This window comes from Primulina tabacum, chromosome 2 (assembly GCF_025594145.1).
Source record: "Primulina tabacum isolate GXHZ01 chromosome 2, ASM2559414v2, whole genome shotgun sequence".
Lineage (NCBI taxonomy): Eukaryota > Viridiplantae > Streptophyta > Magnoliopsida > Lamiales > Gesneriaceae > Primulina > Primulina tabacum.
In genome coordinates this window covers 42,706,355-42,722,552 of record NC_134551.1, presented here as the reverse complement: position 1 = coordinate 42,722,552, position 16,198 = coordinate 42,706,355, and the positions used below count along the sequence as shown (strand labels likewise).

The window sequence follows — 16,198 nt, the reverse complement described above, 5'->3', positions numbered from 1 at the left end:
GAAAGATGAGACAGAGATCTAAGTAGAGGATAAACGTTGGATTGGAGGTACTTCTTTTGGAATAAGCAAGCTCATTTTCAGCTGCTGCCTGGCAACTATGATGCTTTGGAGGAAGTTTTGTGGAAGGAGTCTCCTGCTACTTATTTATTCCTATTTACGGATCATATGTCTGTAGTTTTTGATATTTTTCTGGAAAATTTCTAGTTTTAACTATTCTAGTTTTGTGGGATTTTGAACTCTGTTTCGACGAGTTAGCTCGTTGGAAGTGTTTTATTAATGGTCAACGCAGGTTGCAGAGGATTATGTTTAATCTACTCGGTTACATATGTTTTCTTTTTGTTAAGTATTTATTTGGTATCTTTGGTTGTCAGAGCTTCACGGATTTGTGAAGTTTTTAAAGGGATTTGTTAGATGGTGACTTAAGATACTGCGTGTATACATGGCTTCCAACTGTTCTTGTCAAAGGGCCATGATTTTCTTGTGTTCATCTTTTAGAAATGATCTAACTTATCGCTGATGAAATATTCTTTTATTTGTAAAATGTGGGGAATAATTTTTATTTTAATTAGATTTGGTGAGTTAATACTCACAAGACATTTTAATATTTCATTTATAACCAAGTAGTATGAGTGTCTTGTGCAGTAAAAAGCTTCGATTTTTTCACCTTGAGATTAAATGAGCTTTGGTCGAATGACTAATGGCATAATTTGTGAAGCAGGTACTCTTTAGTTCTTTTGCCACAAGTTCTACATTGACCTTTTAAGAAACAATAAATTTGTACTCCAGCCTTTGAATCTTTTTGTTTAGCTCAATCACTTGTTTCAGTCAACGATGATGCTGGTTTCTTCATTTAGAGATTTCTTGCTCCTCTAATTATTTGGCCTTCATAATCATGAATTTGAGAAAATTATCAACAATTATGGCACGGCATACATCTATAGAAAACAAGCCCTCCGTCTTGTAATCTTGACGAGGGGCAACTTAAATGTGATGTCAAAAATTTAAATGTTAGAAACGTCAACATTTCAAGGAAATTCAAATCGAAACACTTCATCATTTGATGATTGGCCGCTCCCATCAGAACGTAAACGAAGAGGTTGACATCAAATGAATGGTCAATCAAACCTCACATCACCCTTCTAGGCTTTAGTAATACAAAGAACCAATAAATGTACAGAACTCCGAATCCACCGTAAGTACTTCTACCCCTTGATCCCCCGCTAGAGCATCATAAAATCGCTATTGTTTATCATCTCGCTTTCATCCCATATGCATAACCAAGCCAAGATCATATTGCATGGTGAGCCTATCCACCGTATTCCGACTCACAACTCGCTTGACATTCAGCTCCTTCAAAACCGCTCCGGCCAGCTCCTTTTCATCTTCATGAATAATCCCTTCAATCAAAATGGTATAGGTAGTCTCACTAGGAAGGTATCCCTTTTCAATCATCATTTCAACCACCTCAATAGATATATCTGTTCTTCTACATTTGCATAATCCAAGAACAAGTGTATTGAAATTGTCAATACCGGGGCGTTGGCCGTACTCTTCCATGACTCTAAGCACATCCATGGCAGCACAAAGCATTCTCTCAATACACAGTCCTCTAATAAGCGAAGAATACGTGTAAGAATCAGGGTTGAATCCACACAAAGTCATTTCATAAAGTAACTGAAATGCCGGATAAGTGTTTCCTTTCCTACATAAACTCGTGATCACCGCTCTGTAAAAGTCGTGAACTGTGGAGTCCCTGTTTATTTCTCAAACTCTGTATGATTGAGAATGCTTCTTGAACCATTCCTTCCTTACAAAGCCTGGCTATAGCATTGTATGTACCCTCATTCGGTCTACAGTTTCTATATGCCATTTGGTCTAGACACTTGACAACAGAATCTAACTTCTTTTCCTTGCAAAGCGAAGCAATAACAGGGTTGTAACTTGCAGCATTGGGTTGGAAACGGCCATCTCTAAACAACTCGTCCAAAACTTCGAGAGCCTGATCGGTTCGACCATGAAGTGAAAGTGAACCAATCAGTATATTATATGTCACTATAGATGGTGAACGATCATCCCCCACCATCTCTGCAAGAAGCTCATTTGCCTCTTGCCAACGTCCCTCGTGGCACAAGCTTCTCAACAAGATGTTATAGCTCACAACGTTAGGGTCATATCCCTTTTTGGGCAAATCACGAAAAAGTTGCATTGCCTCCTCAATTTTACCTTCTTTACACAAACCAGTCAATATAACATTATAACTCACCAGATTCAGATTCCCACCCTTCAAAATAATATCATCCAACAATCTCCTAGCTTCATCCACTCCACTCTCTTTGTACGCAGCCTCAAGCAAGATTGAATAAGTAAATGCATTAGGGACCAACCCCTTTTGCATCAATCTTTCCACAAACTGCAAAGTTTGATGCAAATTCCCGCGGATACAAAGTCCTCTAACAAGAGAATTACAAGTAACTATATTAGTAGGGTACCCATATTCCTCCATTTTTTCAACTAGCTGCATAGCATGTCCAACGCTCCCCCTCTTACACAAATGATCAACCAAGCATGAATACGTAGCCGCATCCGGAATACTACCGGACCTAACCATCATCTCCATCACTCTAGTAGCTTTTCTTAACTTATTGAACTTACAAAGATCATACAAAAGCTGAGTGGCATTAGCAACGTCGGGCTTGTGGCCTTTCCCTACCATATACTCCAAATACAGGAAAGCGTCGTTCAGCCTAAGTTCTCTGGTTTTTATGTCATTCCTACCAGACCTCCAATTGGGCAGAGTAAAAATACTATCTTTCGGAACAATGGCTATCTGGGTCGAAGACAATACTTTAGAAAAGCCATTACTAAGTGGGAAAGATTGAAATTTGGGAGCCTGGGCTCGAAACCCAGAAGATTTTCCTCCATTTTCTGAAGATGGTTTGGCTATAGGAGACGATGAATGCAAGAGAATAGCCATGAAATCAAGAAAATATTTAATTCAAAAAGTCTTGAATTTGATAGTAATTTCTTTCTCTCATGAGAAGAATCAAGCAACCGGGCATGTCAACTGAAAAATCCGAGCGATTCAGCCGCAGTATAAATTAAAGCAAAGGGGAATATAAAGGAGCCGAGTCCTCTAATCTTCACCTGCGGTCTCTCCCTCTTTGAGCGAACTTGTTTCAGCCTCCCATTCCATTGTGGATTACTTGATTGAATTTTATCTTTAGAGTTGCCAAAACTAATTTCTTAAATTTTATATATAAATATATAAAAAAAACTGAAAAATAAAAGAAAACTAGGCATTTCAACACTTGGACAAGTGCTGTCCCTCTCCGGTTAAACTTAGAACACGGTCTTTTTTTTTTATACCACTGTATTATTAAATTGCGCTTCAGCCTTTCAACTGTAAATTTTCAGCTTGTTCGTTTAGCCAGAAATAGTGTGTACAAATAAATGAAAATATAAAACTGGAAAATTTTGGAAAATTCGACTTCATTTTAAATCCAAATTGATTTGCGGTTCAAAAGTTTTGGTGCATCAATTATATCTAAACTAAACTGTGAACCAAAACTGTATATGATTGGGAAAAAATGACCAAATCAAGCTGAAAACCAAAGTTTTATTTGATTTTTCGTTTTGTGAAATCTTCAATGAATTACAAAAATAAATATACAAACACATAATGTATGTATCGATGCACTAGGTATGAATAAATAGAAAAAGTAAAAAATATTTGTTTACGCTTAAAAAAATATTTGTTTACGTCACTTTGTCCTAATATTGTAATTTATTTTTCATTTTTTAAACTTTTATAAGTTACTCATCACTAGGAGTTTAGAAAAATTCATTATCATTTCAAGAAATAGTGTGATGGATAGGTGTGTAATCGAGTCGAGTATCATACTACTCGAGTAAAAAAAAATTAAAATACTCGAACTCGAGCTCGAATCGATTTGAATATTAATTTTCAAGCTCGAGCTCGATATGTATCGATTACTCGAACTTGAGATCGAAAACTCGATTTCGATTTAATTTTAAATAAATAATTAATATGTATAAAAAATATATATTTAAATATACAATTATATATATGTAATGGAATAACAAACGAACTACTTGAACAGTTTTATAATATATTTGATCTTGAGTTTCTCAAACTCAGTCAAACTAATTTTGAGCTCGAGTTTTGACTGAACTTGAGAGTGAAGCTCCGCTGGTCACGAATATATTTTTGTATAGGCAAAAACATGTGTGAGACGGTCTCATGGGTCGTATTTTATGAGACGGATCTCTTATTTGGGTAATCCATGAAAAAATATTACTTATTATGCTAAGAGTATTACTTTTTATTGTAAATATAAGTAGGGTTGATCCGTCTCACAAGTAAAGATTCATAAGACCATCTCACAAAAGATTTACTACTGTGTGTAAGCCCAAGTTATCTCTCTTCTGTTATTCATCCGCTTACTCTATTGGGCATGAAATCCACTTGGGTTTGCATTAAATTTGACCACTTGAGTGCAACAATTACTTTTAGAAATATATAAATTATCAGTTAGATCTAAAAGTAAATTCGAACATCAAAAACATTTTAAAACACGTGCTCAATTAAATAAAAAGCTTTTTAAACGACTGTTTAAATCCAAACATGCTCTATGTAAATCGAAACCAAGCCTGAAGTCAAACTAATAAAGTTTTAACAAAAGTATCATCAATTTAATTAAAAAAAAAATAAGAAAACTATCATTCCTCAAAATCCTGCAAGATATTTCTCTAGATAAAAAAAATCCTCAAATTTCATATTAATTTTTAAAATATGAGTTTATTTTTTAGAAAAATATTAATTCAATATTTTTTAGAAAAAAGAACATTAGAAGCATTTTCATTAGCGTTACAAATCATCAAATTTTCTTTTAAAAATTCTCGAGCAGGAAAAATTTTCAACAGCTTAGAAATTAACTTCAAAAAAATCTCACAGGCTGCTTTCCGAAAAACCTCACATGTATTATGCATGTGGCATCAACAAATCTTCAAAATCCACATGAAATACTCAACAATAGCTCCACTTGAATCTCGTTATACAACAATACCCTCCTTTTAGTATATCACAAAACAATCAATAGATCTATATCTCCACAACCTTGCTTCAACTTAGCACCACGATATCCCAATAATCTCTACAAATTAACCGCATTCCCCTCTAAGAATATGGCATTGGATTGCCTTACATGATCTTTTTCAGTCTGCTATAAGCAACACGCAGTGCAAATGTTCTCTTGCGTCTCTCATCGCAGATACCAAGCAAGGGGTAGCTAGAGAAATTTAATCGGTTCATTCAACAACCATAGACCTCCTCTCCAGTAATGATTCCAAAAACTCTGAACACAACTTTGGAAGAGGAGGGAGGCTGTGAGATGCTCCACTGAATATAGTCTTCCGCATTTTCTCCGACGGGACTGATGGGAGTGACGTCTGATCTGTTGTCAAGCTGAATGCTGGCAACTCACCGTAGATGGATGCATAGCCAAATCTTTCTGCTAATTGAAATTTAAATTATATAATACACCGGATTCGGTTAGTGATATAGCAGAAAAGTGGCATAAAAGCAAGAAATGAATGGAATTCATCATAAAAAAATTCTAAAAATCATGTGAGATATCTGAGAGAGATGGCTTAGTGCATATACATTAAGTGGGACATATGTTTTCAAGCAGGAGCCAATGGCTGCAAATAGAAGAATAATGCAGTATAAATCAAACCTAACCTGTTTCCTCCGGATTGCCGAAATTCCTTGGGCCAGAAATGCTAAGCTTCTCAGATTGCTCGTCATATGGATCAAATAGAACATACTCATGAGCACCATCTATGTATGCAAGCACGTCAGTTGTTTTTGATTCTGCAGCATCCCCGTCTACTTTTGGACTTGACTCAACAAAAGACAGCCCTCCACCCTCAGCCTGGAAAACGATAATGTTTTAAATGCCAATATGTGGAGGCAATAACTTGTTATGGCCATCTGTGCAACTTCGGATTAATATGAAAGTTTCAATTCTAACAGAGAATCATTTTTGTGGCAAAACTTCTTTATTTTCATCAACATTCTAGTGGGTATTCAGTACACAGTTGTTCCTCACATATCTCAACCATATTTCTACCACTGTCAGAGGCGTTGGTTTTTCCAATCAGTGGCCAAGATGACGGTTGGTTTTTCCAATCAGAGGACAAGATGACGGTTTCCTATTGAACAGGTAAATGTAGGAGTATTTAAAAGGCAATATTAATCACATTTTGTTGAACCAAAAAAAATCTGGTCAGGTAGGAGAAGCGACAACAGTTCTCACATCATATATACATGTACCACACCTAAGATAAATCATATACGTAACATGAACGCCACTACTGAATGTAAAATTACCTCAGAATCAAATCGTGAAGAAACAATCAAGTAGAAAAGCATAGGAAGGAGAAAGTTACCTTGCTGACAAACCAGGTTGCCAATGGCACTGGATTTTCTACATCGAAAAACAATATAACCCCATCCGGACCTGGTGATGCAGCATGATCAGACTCCATGGTTGTAGGTGATTTGAAGCGAGCAAGAACAGCAAAGGAAGAGTTGTTCGTCGAACAAGTAATAGCTGCAAACATTAACACACCATTAATCAACAAGAAATGCACTGAAGGTCACCCAGTTAGATAATATAAACACACCTATAAGTCTTTTCCAGATACTTAATTGAAGATATCAAACAATTAACACATCAATGAACAGAAACACTGTTAATTAGAACAGATCCCATGGAGGAAACAGCATATCACCTTCTGCATGAAGCCGGTAGGACCAACATGTCGAGAGCTTTGACATACTCCATACAGTCAGCTGAGGGTTGGAACCTTGTGAAGCAGATACAAGATACTCAGACTTCCCGACAAATGAAAGGGTTGTAATTGGCTGCACAATACGTAAATATTTTTAGTGAAAATACTATCAATGGAAACACATAACAAAAAACCAATAAAAAATTGTCTCGAGTAAACTATTTGGCATATGCCGATTTTATCTTGAATATGAACATTATAGTCAAAATCTATACCACTGGCGGTCTAAAACTCTTGTTCATGTAATGATAGTCACATTATTATCATTCAGCAATAAAAGAGATGTCCAGCCCCAGTAGAAGAATACTAAAACAAGAACATTATCGAGAGAAAAGCCACTTTTCCATGAATAAGACCGTCCCAATTGACATTCCAAATAATAATGAAAATATAGATGTCGGAAAAACACCTCAAGAGCATCTCCAACCACAGCCACCAGAATATTTCTATCTGGATCCCACAAGGTAATAACTTTATCTGCAGCAACAGCCAAAACAGTGCCATCACTTGAAAATGCAGCAGTGGTCATAGGCTTCTTCCTGCCAAAGGTAACCTTCGGTAATGCATCCTTCGATGATAGATTAGCTATTCTTTACACAAATATTCATGCAGTAGATGAATTCAAAAGTAAAATTGACCATAACAAAACCATAAGATATAAGTAAATCATATAACTTCAACAAACTTGATGAATTTCACAACATGGCTAGATAAATCATACAACTTCAAACTTGATGAATTTCAAAACACGGTTACATAAGTTACATATCAGTTTATCAAACAGGTTTATCAGATCAAATCGTAAATCTGAGATTATCTTCTGCATAGAGCATACTTGTACGATCCAACAGCGTGGCATGCCCAGCCAATACTCTGATGCGTATGATCCTGCATGGTGGTCTTGTATTTACGAACCCAAGTCTGCCATTTGAAATTGTTAACTAAATATCAATAATCAATAACTAGAAAAAATTATAAATGTTACCCACCTATCAACTAGATAAAATTATAAATGAGACCACCTACCTTAAAGTCGCCACCATATGAAGAACTGATGGCCATGTTACCAGTTGGATGAAAAGCTATGGAAGATATCTCAGCCTCCCTGCATGGTATTTAGCCCGAAGCATGAAACTCCATTAGTTAATTTGAATGCTAAAGAATACTCAATCTCAAATTTATCAGACTGTCAAATTTATCAGACCGAGAATTTAAATGATTTGATCTTGTTAAAACATATGAAACATGAAATTACATCTAGATAAAAAGTTGTAAAGGATTTAAAAAGGAATAAACCTGTGAGGTTCATATATGATGGTAGTTAAGGAAAAGTCTTTGTTCTGAGAGTAACATGACCAGAATTTAAGACTCACAAGGCTGCCAATTCCTTCCTCAGCGAGTCTGGTTTCAACAGTGATCATTGTAGAACAATCAGAGGAAATGGCCACTAAATCCACTTTTACCTGCAAAGTTTTTCAGGTTGCGTTAGTCTGACAACAAAAGAATTAATAAATGACTTTTGATAAATAACTAAGAGTATTCACCTTTCAAGAAACTGCACCAACGGAAAGTATATTAACAAGCAGAAATCCTTATCATTTATCATGAGAAAAAAGCTTAAAATAAATAAAAAGAAAAATCCAACCACCAAAACAGATTTTTAAACCACATATACAAAAGTAGATTTAGAAATTTGTTGACCACTAACATATACAAAAAAGAACAAGGAATGCAAGTAAAAAAGAAAATACCCGTCATCCTTGTGGAAACTATGGAATCTAAATAAGTGTTACAAAAGGTGAAATCCATTTATCCGGATTCATTACGCTTTCTATTGATAACAATAAAGATGAGAGGTCCAATACCGTGATTTCATCACCTGGATGATAGTTCCTTTGACATATTTGTACCTGATTCATGCAAACAAGATATCATTTTCACATATAGTGAGAAAAAGAGAGATTGGAGTGCGCCCGGAATAATGAGCAACCTTTGCTTAACACAGTTTTTCTGGGTAACAAAACTTAATATAAAAAATAATTGTTTATCAAAATCAAACACTCATGAGAAACCTGACATTAAAAAACAAAAGGCCGCTTCATAAAAATTAAAAGTAACCAAATTGTGTATGATCTCAGGAACTAAAACTCCAATCATGGTTCATCTCCAGTCTTAGCCGCAGACAGATCACAGATACCATGTTAACAACATAGTAAAACCAGTGAACAAAAATCACTCGATTTTTCCCCACCACAACAGAAGGTAAAAATGCATAGCACGTCAAAAAGAATCAAGCCAAAAAAATTATGTCCTCTGTCGTCAAGAAAAAATTTTTATCCACGAAACAGAAACAAAAAGAAACACTAGAACCTATTTTCATTCTTTTCGAAAGGCTTTACAGCAAGCTGAGTTGTACCTACTTTTCTCTTCTTTTTAAATATTTAATCTCCCGATATGATAATTACTTATAGCTAAATTTTTCATCACTCACCAAAAATGCTCTTTTAGTATGTTACATAACAACTAAAAAACTAATACCTTTATGTTTATATAAAAAAAAATTATCCAACAATTACTGACACGTTTCAACATCTATAGTACCAATTTTATTTTCTCAAAAGAAAACCGAGCACATTGTATGTCCTGAAAATATTTTTCCAAAAATCTTCCGCCAAAACTATCAAAACAAAACCTAACGAGCCGTTAGTCTTCCTCGCATGCGTGAGGAGATACACAAATGCACATGTAACAAAGAAGACAACTGAAACTTTTGGAATCATAAAATGAACTGAGTAAAACATGAATTTAATTAACAATATTGTCCATGCTCACCTCTGAAATCTCACGATCATCAAATAAACTATAAAATTGAACACAGTAGTTCTCCGTGGGTACTACGATCACCCCGGCAGTGTAATTGATGACAACACCTGAGCCAAATCCCTTGTAAATTCCCAAAAAGGAACTTGGAAGCTGAAATTAGGGGGAAAAATAGATTCTAATCACAAGCAGAGATATTTATTTAACATTAGAGCGAAGGATTCTAGAGTTAACTGTTTCCAATCCCTAATCCTTGTGAGTTTTACTTGAATAAAAAACGGCCTTCGTGATACATCCTACTTTGTTGACAAAGTACATATTTTCCTAGGTTCTCCGATCCCAATCAGTTTGTAAAGGTCCATAATAGATTGGAAGTTGGAACAAACCTTAATTCCTGAAATGGATCTTGAAATTTCCATCGAAGGCATTCTGAGTAGATGAATACGATTATCTGCACAGGATATCTGACAAAATTCACTATTAAAAACTAACTCAAATGAAACACATGGAATTTGTGAATAACACGACAATTACTGAAATTGATATAATTCTTACACAGGCTAAAGAAGGATCGGAAGAATTTATGAAATGTAGAAGTGGAGAACCAATTCGTGGAAGAAATTTTTTCTTTCCAGTGTCTAACTGCCAGACCACCAAAACTCCCTCTTTCCCACCTAGAAAGTTAAATATTTTTTTTGTGAAACAACATGAAGTTTCATCTCAAAAAAATACAATCAAAGAGAATAAATTGGAAAAGGGCGGCGGGGAATGGTACCATATAATGTTACCCAGTAGAATGAGTGTTTCTTTCACTTTAATCATTATCGTTACTAGAAATTCATGATACCTGAGTACAAATAAGCACCGTCCGAAGAAAAGAAGAGAACATTCACTTGTGAAGAATGCCAATGCCATGTGGTGCAAGACTCTGCATCATCGTCACCCCTCACCCCAGGCCTATCTTCTACATCTTTGTCTATTCCTCCATTGATTAATTTATCACCATTAGAGAATGCTCCATGCCCAACACCTCTCCATAATAGGATTCTTCCTGTAGCATCACCTGCTGCGATCACCCTTTCAGTTGGATGAAATGCCACAGTGGTAAATGATTTTGTATGATGCAATCTGACTTTCTTATAAGCAACACTTTCTGAATCATTCCCCGGAATTTCCCATATTCGAAGCTTGCGCTTTTCATATATTCCAATGTATTTCCCGAAGGGACTAATTATTAAGGAACCTGGTTTTGTTGTCTGCAAAACAGTAATACATGGCCATCAAGAAAATAAGTAAAAGAGAATACACAAAAACAATATAGATAAGCGAATAAAAAGAACTACACTACAGATGACAAGTTAATAAACAATATATTCTAGGATCTATCTAATCTAACATAAATACATAATCATGACCAAAATATCATAATCACCGCCAATATATCGCTGCAAAACAATCACAATAACAAGTAAAACAATAAAAATCGAGTACCTCAGCCAAAGTAACTCCACCAACTAAGCGAGACTTTGTCAAATTACATTTTCGAATCTGCCCACATGAAAAACTAGGTAGTTTTCCCTTTTTCTTCACATCTTCAGTGTAGACATAAGCAAAAAGATCAGGGATCTTTTCATTACTCTCAGTTTCCTGGCTAAATAAACTTGGAATCACCTGAATTCACGATGACATATATCAGATACCTAGATCCAAATCATTTTGTTATCATAAAATAGTAAATCTGTGACAATGATTATTGTCGAAGACAATTTAAAGAAAAGTGTAGGCATATTCTTCTGTATGGCCCATAACTGATAAAACAACCCTATAAATGAACAAAAGGTCAATATCACAAATGTAATGTACTATGGTTAAGATTCCAAAATATTATATTAGTTCCTGGTCCAGAACAAGGATTAAGATGTACTTGTTTATATTCCAAGTTTTCTCAAGATCCTGGAATGAGAAGTTCTTGCCAAACTCACTAAGAGAAAATCTTCTTAATCTCTTCACACATAAATACAATTGAACAATTCACCTGTCAGCTATTACATATTATTGTATATCTCACTAAGTGAAGGGAACATAAAGCAATACTGAATTCAAGTTCACCGCAGTCAGAAAAGTAAACGGATAAATATGACATTTATGGAAAAACTTAAATCACCATTGAGTGAATGGGGAAACGAATGTCTACAGTCCTCATCAATTCAGGCGCCGCAAAATCCCAGTACTTGATTGTGCCATCTAACGAAGACGTCCAGCAAAAGCATAAAACTGTACTCCCGGGAGTGGAAGCTGGAACAACTATCACCGATGTCACCAGTGAACCGTGGCCAACTAATTCACTTGTCTTCAAAAGGAAAACAAAAAAAAAAAGGATAACTTTTTTTACGAATTGGTGGTGAATTCAAGTTTTAAAACTAAAAACGGTTCCAAAATCAGGATATTTTCATAAGAGGAAGGACCTGTAAGCCAGTCGAGGTGCTGAAAATCGATACAATGTTTCCGGTGCAAACGAGAATTCTCCTGGCATCGTTTGAGAATGCCGGCGGTGAGGAAACGAAGCTCTTTCCTCCTGTAATCATTTTCCGATTCTTCCCTGTCTAAAACTCGTGCACTGGGGTTTTACTCGGCGTATAAACCCTAGCGCCATCTTTCAGATTGTTTTTCATGCGGGCCGGGTCATCTACATGGCCTTGTGGAAGGAGGGGTCATAATAAGTTGGGCTTGGACAGTTGGGCCCATCTTGGGTACTTCACTATTGGACCAAAAACAAAATAGATTCCCCCATTGCAAGAGAATTTATTATTTTCTAATTCCATTGTGCGCCTATTTTATAAAATTCCATATCCGTAAAATCATCACAAATAAAAGGGGCACTATAACTAAATATAAAAAAATACATAAAATTAAATATTTATTACAACCTCGTGTTTTAAAAAATCAGACACATTTGTCTCATTCTCAGGGGTTTTATGTTTATTTTAAAAATACAGCATTTTAAATATAAAAAGCATATTTTACTAATTTTTATGTCCAAATTATCCTTGACTAAAATGGTTTAAAAAATTAAGATTTTTAAGCATATTTGCTTAGCAAATTTCTATGGTTATGCTTTGATGAATATATTTGAAGTTATGAATTTTAAATCTAGTCAATTGTTTGGATAAATTTGTGCTACATGGATTTTAGATTTATCTATTGATATTCTACATATAGATGCAATAAGAGTAGGGTATCTTGTGAACGGTCTCACGAATCTTTATCTGTGAGACGGGTTAATCAGACCGATATTCACAATAAAAAGTAATATTCTTAGCATAAAAAGTAATATTTTTTCATTGATGACTCAAATAAGAGATATATCTCACAAAATACGACTCGTGAGACCGTTTTACACAATTTTTTGTCATGCAATAATTCATCATTCAAATTTCTTCCCTGATCAAATTCTCTCGCAAAACATAAAATTAATTGTTGCATTACTAACTTAGAGACTATATGGAAATCTTAATTTAATTTTTCATATGTTTGAGTTAATTAATTACAACAAACTTATACGTGAAAGGTTTTATATTTTTCAGTGAAAATATTTGTATGCGTTGTTTTTAAATATTTAAGATATATTATTATCCGAATATAAGTTTTTTTACAAAATTTAAATAAAATATTCATAACAAATATATGCTGCTGCTTAAATTTATTTGTAGTTGTAGTCATCCAATAAACTTTATCAGTTAAAAAAATTTAAAATTTCAGATTAAAAAATTTTATGAATTAAAACTTATATTATAATACAATAATACTAAATTAAATATTTAAGATAACCTGGGAAACAAAATTTTGTTCGATAGTTTGCGAGCTTAATATTTTATTGATATAAACTTATATACTATAAAAAAAATATTACAAACTTTTATTTTCGAGTAGTTCGTGAACATGTTTGAATATTTCTAGCTAAAATCGGACTCGAGTCTTGATTCGAATTCAATTTAAACAAAAAAATATTAAAATTTTCGAGTTTCAAATCAAGCACAAACTGAATATATTTAATTAGAGCCAATATCGAGTTTTAAAATTTTTTTCATATTCGGTTCTACCCAATTCATTTACACTCTTGATCAAAGAACCCTTTTATTAACTGTTAGAGGTGTCAAAATAGGTTCAGCTCGTCAGATCGTCAACCCCACCATATAAAAATACGTGGGTTAGGTTAATAATTTTCCAACTCGCCGAAATGGTGAGCCAACCCACCCCGTCCCGCCAAAATTACTGTTAGGATCAGTTATAAGGGTCGAAGTGTTTAGAGGGGAGTTGAATAAACACTTAAATATATTTGACTCTTTTTCGATAAAGGTGAATCAGTTTAGTGATTAACTGAATTCAAGCATCTTGTTGTCAATATCAATCATTTAACTAGTATAAGTGCGGAAAATAAACTGACTGATAGATTGAATACTCAAGGAATTGCTGAAGTAAAGAACACAAAAGATTTTACGGATGTTTGGAGACTTCAAATGCTCCTATGTCACCCCTTCTATCACGAGGATATGATATTCACTAAAAGACTTTGATTAATTACATAAAGTGTAATAACCCACTTCAATTTGATCTTAACACTGCCAAACTGAAACTCTTAGTATCTTTACAGCTTATCAGTATACAATTGATTTTCTTATCTTAACACAACTGATCTTACGAGATCGTATACAATAATGTAATGTACTAATACTCTTGCTCAGATGATAGTCTGAAAGCTATGAATACTACTGTGAGTTTTTCTGTCAGAATATCGTAGCTGAACTTGTAAGTTTGAATTCAAAATTCACTCAGAGTAATTGTTCGCAAAAGTCTCTTTCTCAGCTGAACTTCACGGCTATTTATAGGCTTTGCTTCCAACGGTAATATTGTATGCGTTTAAATTACTTATATCTGTTGATTTGTCTTTTTCTGAATGTGTCAACATTCTTCTGACAATAATACACTGTGACATTCTGATATGCGGTGCTTCCACTACGAGTTACAGTCTACTTTTGTACAAATTGTCGATTGTTGGCTACGCTCTTAACTGATGACGTGTTAAGAAGACTATCTGTAATGCCCCAGATTCGACGACTGTCCTCACTGTACCAAGACGAGTCTTTCCAGCGTGCTTATGTCCAAGCACGCTTAACTTTGAAGTTCTTATGTGATGAGCTACCGAAAAGAAGATGCACCTTCGTGATATGAGTAGTACAAATCAAATCTTTTAAGCCATCTTCAACTGTACAGTCCATTACATTGAACAGTCTCGGAATCCCTCTCATTCCGGTGTGGGATCGGTTCATTCATGTTCCCTCCACCTAGAAGCATGTCAGGAGCCGCTCATTGTCCGTGCAACCTCATGGCACCGGCGATCACCCCCGCCCTCTTCGGCCCCGGGCCTCACATGCCCACCAGCTTCCGCTTGGTTCGTCCCCGAACCACACCGTAATAAGAGAGATCGGCTCTGATACCAACTGTAAAGGCCCGTATTTCGTATTCATAATTTTGCGGAATTATTTACATGTTTATTTTATAAATTGGGCAAGTTATTCATTTATTTAGAAAAATTTTAATAATTCCGCAAAATTATGAATACGAAATACGGGCCTTTACACTATCAGTTGACTATATAGACGATTAGTTGAGTTGTCTGTATAATTGATCAGTATTAACTGATAGTTCAGTTAGTTTTGATCAGTTTGATTACCTTCTATTATTTTGCGCATTAATTATCAGTTCAGACAACTTCATTTTAAGATCAAATTAATTCAGTTAAGTCGATCACTTATGAAATCTTCAAAAAATTTATTTGTCAAACTCCGAAATTCTAATTCCAACAATTTCCCCCTTTTTGATGTTTTACCATAGAATTCAGGAACTGATAAACTCCATCGTAGATAAAATAATATGAATCATTGTAGATAAAATAATCTTTCTCTGTACAGATTCTTTCAAGTAAAGAATGAAAAAAATGAAATGTACAGATTCGTACAAGTCAAAGAATGAAGAACTATCATCTAACTGAGCTTGCTGCTTTTACTTCTTTGCTATTTTATCAGCAGGTTTTTGATCAGTTGGTTGACTCGATCTTTTCTTTGATTGTTGTTGCTGCTCTTCTTTTTCCTCTTCCCCCTTTTTGTCAACACCAGCACGTTTTGATAGAAGGCGGACTTCTGAGTTGACCTGATATATAGCTTTTAGCATATGTTCCTGCATCAAACACATTTGTTTGGACATACTTGTATGCACGAAATCAATTCGTTGGATGAGCATGTCCTGAGTTTGGAAAAGAAGCCAGAAATATCACTCGGTCCTTCTTCAGCTGATCTACGAGGAGAAATAGTGAAATAATACCTTAGTAACATGCTTGAGGTTCTTCATGGTATTCTCCTTCATAGAATCAATCTTAAGCGTGTGCATCAGGCTAGGGTTGATTTCATATCAGAAACAGTTGAGATGAGATTTTTCAGATTGGACT

At 34.8% G+C, this 16,198-nt stretch overlaps 2 protein-coding genes across 3 annotated transcripts; both read right to left on the bottom strand.

The window, feature by feature from the left end:
• Positions 1-226: 226 nt before the first annotated feature.
• LOC142532160 (uncharacterized) lies at positions 227-3,219 on the bottom strand. Its single transcript, XM_075638424.1, is given in 2 exon segments — positions 227-1,752; positions 1,754-3,219. Coding segments are annotated over 2 exon segments (1,713 nt in total). The 5' UTR covers positions 2,975-3,219; the 3' UTR covers positions 227-1,260.
• Positions 3,220-5,024: 1,805 nt separating this feature from the next.
• Positions 5,025-12,365, bottom strand: LOC142532150 (uncharacterized). Of its 2 annotated transcripts, none has more exons than XM_075638408.1 (16): positions 12,162-12,365; positions 11,861-12,046; positions 11,188-11,367; positions 10,544-10,952; positions 10,252-10,370; positions 10,083-10,160; positions 9,709-9,849; positions 8,742-8,786; positions 8,173-8,339; positions 7,903-7,981; positions 7,712-7,797; positions 7,286-7,415; positions 6,817-6,949; positions 6,472-6,635; positions 5,762-5,954; positions 5,025-5,534 (listed from the first exon to the last, which is right to left on the bottom strand). In XM_075638408.1, exons 1-16 carry the CDS (start codon positions 12,279-12,281, stop codon positions 5,329-5,331), a joined length of 2,436 nt encoding a protein of 811 aa, XP_075494523.1. In that variant the 5' UTR covers positions 12,282-12,365; the 3' UTR covers positions 5,025-5,328. The 2 variants fall into 2 exon arrangements, with proteins under 2 accessions (XP_075494523.1, XP_075494528.1); XM_075638413.1 differs by having other exon boundaries at positions 5,025-5,531.
• Positions 12,366-16,198: the final 3,833 nt, after the last annotated feature.